Source organism: Aplysia californica, unplaced genomic scaffold (genome assembly GCF_000002075.1).
Source record: "Aplysia californica isolate F4 #8 unplaced genomic scaffold, AplCal3.0 scaffold00116, whole genome shotgun sequence".
Classification (NCBI taxonomy): domain Eukaryota; kingdom Metazoa; phylum Mollusca; class Gastropoda; order Aplysiida; family Aplysiidae; genus Aplysia; species Aplysia californica.
Window position 1 is genome coordinate 587,321 of NW_004797386.1, and position 3,465 is coordinate 590,785.

A 3,465-nucleotide genomic window follows, 5' to 3' on the forward strand; every position below is an offset into this window, starting at 1 on the left:
AAAAGAGGGGAGATAAGGACGACAGATGTTTGATAGAAAAGAAGAAGCAAACCACACCAGAGCACCAGCCAACCACCCACGTTAAGCTGAACCTTTAACTGCTTGATTTCCTGTCTTCCACAGAACTTCCATTGCTACTTGGTCGATAACAATGGCTACATTTTAGCCAGCAACAACCCAGATGGAAATGGAGTAAGTTTGTCCTATCATTCCAGACAGGCAGTCATACACACAAAGAGAGAGAGGGGGGGGGAGGTGGAGAGAGACACAGAGAGAGAGAGACAGAGACAGAGACAGAGAGAGAGGTGGTGAGAGACACAGAGAGAGAGAGAGAGAGAGAGAGAGAGAGAGAGAGAGAGAGAGAGAGAGAGAGAGAGAGAGAGAGAGAGAGAGAACTTATGTCTAAAACTGGCACGATGGCCGTTGAACAAGGTTTCGTATTTCTGAATTCTGTGTATTATAATTGGTCGCTTTTAAGGACAAGCGGGCTAACCCAGATTTTATGGGTTTCCAGAAATCTTGACCTGCACTAAAAGTGGGCGTTGTCCTACCAATAGGAGAAGTTTGGTTTCATTGGTGTGTATATTTGTTTGGTTATAGAGAAAAACTCTCCTTGTCTTTGAAAGAAACTGAACAAGGGGCAAAAACTTTACCTTCAATTTTCTCGAAACAGCATTTTTCGGGATAGCCTCCTTGTGCATTAAAAGCGACGTATTCTGTGTATTACAATTACCTTTCATTATACTGACCAATTACTGATTGAGGCAGATTTATAACATTGTATTGTTGTTCAAACTTTGGTAAACAGAAAAACAATATGTGAGGCAGCGTGGTGGAATCAGGCTCTCGTCAATTTTTGGGCATGTAGAGTTATTGGTATCGTCTTATAGCTTGTTCACTTGTCTTTGTTTGAATGAAAAAAATAGCCATTTATCTTGAAAACATGTCGAGATATTTGAGAAAGAAGGAGGTGGGGTTCATCTGTTTTCAGAGGTAAAATTAGTGAGAAAATGGCCGCCAAAGATTAGTTATTTCCTCAGCTTAAGAGTCGGTGGTAACTGAAAATTTACATTGTTTGAGCCTTTATTCAACTTTTTTCAGAAAAATCCACACAGAAATGAGTTCTTTAATGGGCTTGAAAGGTGTTGAGGCAAAAAACAAAAATTTGATAAAAATTCACAAACCTGCGGAAAAATGGAAGTTTCTTCACTTTGATTATTTTGACGAGAGCCTGATTCCACCACGCTGCCCCACATATATAATTTGACATTTTAAAACAGAAGTTTTCGGAATGCTATACATGTAATTAAATGTTTGTTTTCAATATCTTTTGTTTCAGACGGGACTATTTTTGGGTCAACAAGATGGCCGCCTTATGAGAGCTCTTCTGGAGGACAAGATATTTAAGATGTGAGAGTAATTATTTTCGTTTTAGCTGAGGTTTTACAGCGCTCGCAACTGCATAAGGTCATGAACTTCAAGGGGTGGATGTCAACAGAGAAGTCCTTACAGGGAATCAGACTTACTCTGCTCACCTCTCTAGCTTCAACAGTACAAAGTCTGCTTCGACTATCAAGGCACCCTGGAAATAGCGGGTCACAAGAGAGCGACAAACGTACAAAAAAGAAGTAGAGGGAAAATGACGATAGTAAGGATGAAGAAAGAAAAAGAAATAATTCCCTGTTGCAGTTCAGGCATAGTTATGAGCACGGCATTGATGAATCAGCCCACTTACAATTACAATACTACTGTGCATAAGAACTCAAGATGTTAGTGTTCCCCCTTTAGCAATGGCCTTAAGGCACTTCAATATTATTATTATTATTATTATTATTATTATTATTATTATTATTACTATTATAAACATGATTTAGAGCTAATATGACCTTATGCAGGTGCGAGCGCCGTAAAACACCAACACCCCCCACCTCCCCTCCCCCCACACACACACACACAATAAAATGGGCATTAGGATTCATGTGCAAGGGACATTACCCAATAGAAATTAGTAGGCTAATAATTTCGGCCCCCTTGCTATTTTGGTTTCGTTATTAATTGTTTTGAAGGCCCCAGAAGGACATATTAGTCTTATCCTAAGTGGAGAGACCCCTAACTCTAAAGGGGCGGGGAGGGGGGGGACAATGATTTTTAAAAAGTGTCACAAAACCGTTTGTATTTAGAATGCCACCCCCCCCCCCCCCCCCCCCCCCCCATGACTCTCATAGCAAACTTTATGAAACCAGTACAACAACAACAAAAACAGCCCTTGTGTTGATTTAATCAAAAAAGAAAAAACCCCACTCTCATTGACGTTTTTGACGAAAGTAGTTAAATCAAGCGTGCCATAAGAATTTTAAAAATATAATTGTGAGGCATCGTGGTGAAATCTGGCGCTCATCAAAATAATGAAATCTAAAAAATCGGCATTTTTTTGGCTGTTGGGCATTTTTTCCCCTTCTTTTCGTTTTTTTTTTTTTTTTGGCTTAAAACCTTGTATGTCCATTTATAAACCCATTGTTGTGTGCATTTTACTGGAAAAAACATTGATTAATGGCACAAAAAGTTACATTTTCTTTTTCCAAGGACTCTCAGTCTATGGAAGTTACCAAACATCGGCCATTGTCTCGTTAATTTTGCTTCTGAAACCAAGTGATCCTGACCTCCTTTATTCTCAAATGATTCACATCTACTCAACATAGACGGATCTTTTTTTCACCAAAAGGAAAGAAAATTAACAGGCTTTAAGGTTATACCAATAACACCATTATGTCCAAAAATAGACGAGCGCCTGATTCCACCACGACGTGACACAATTCTAACCTTCCCTTTGTACCCTCAGGTATCAGCTGACAGACTATCAAAGCATCTGTCAAACTATGCTCACGCCAGATCAGGAGAGCTCCTCATCTTTTCCAATGAATGTGAGTAAAAATAGAACACATCTTTTCCAATGAATGTGAGTAAAAATAGAACACATCTGTTCCAATGAATGTGAGTAAAAATAGAACACATCTTTTCCAATGCATGTGAGTAAAAATAGAACACATCTTTTCCAATGAATGTGAGTAAAAATAGAACACATCTTTTCCAATGAATGTGAGTAAAAATAGAACACATCTTTTCCAATGAATGTGAGTAAAAATAGAACACATCTTTTCCAATGAATGTGAGTAAAAATAGAACATCTGCTATTGCGTCAGTTTTTTGTTGTTGCAGGAGGGGGGGGGGTTGTTTTGTTGTTGTTGTTGTGTTTGGGGGTTGTTGTTGTGTTTTTTTGGCGGGGGGGGGGGAGGTGGCGGCTGACTGGTGGTTTTCCGTTATAGACAATATAAAAAAAATTTATCTGGTCCCCCCCCCTGGGGAAAACTAAATTTTTCTTTATAAGGGGAGGGAAAGCCGCCGGTTTTGAAACATTAATGGGACCGGGTATCCCGATTTCCCCTATTGGCTTTCAAAAATTAAAAA

At 39.2% G+C, this 3,465-nt stretch overlaps 1 protein-coding gene across 1 annotated transcript in view; it reads left to right on the forward strand.

Moving 5' to 3' along the window:
- Positions 1-123: 123 nt before the first annotated feature.
- Positions 124-3,465, forward strand: part of LOC101847814 — a gene marked incomplete at both ends in the record, with an annotated part of 13,491 nt that continues 10,149 nt past the window's right edge. The window contains 3 exon segments of the mRNA XM_035969100.1: positions 124-192; positions 1,340-1,410; positions 2,840-2,921. Of these exon segments, the coding sequence (XP_035824993.1) occupies positions 124-192; positions 1,340-1,410; positions 2,840-2,921 (222 nt within the window).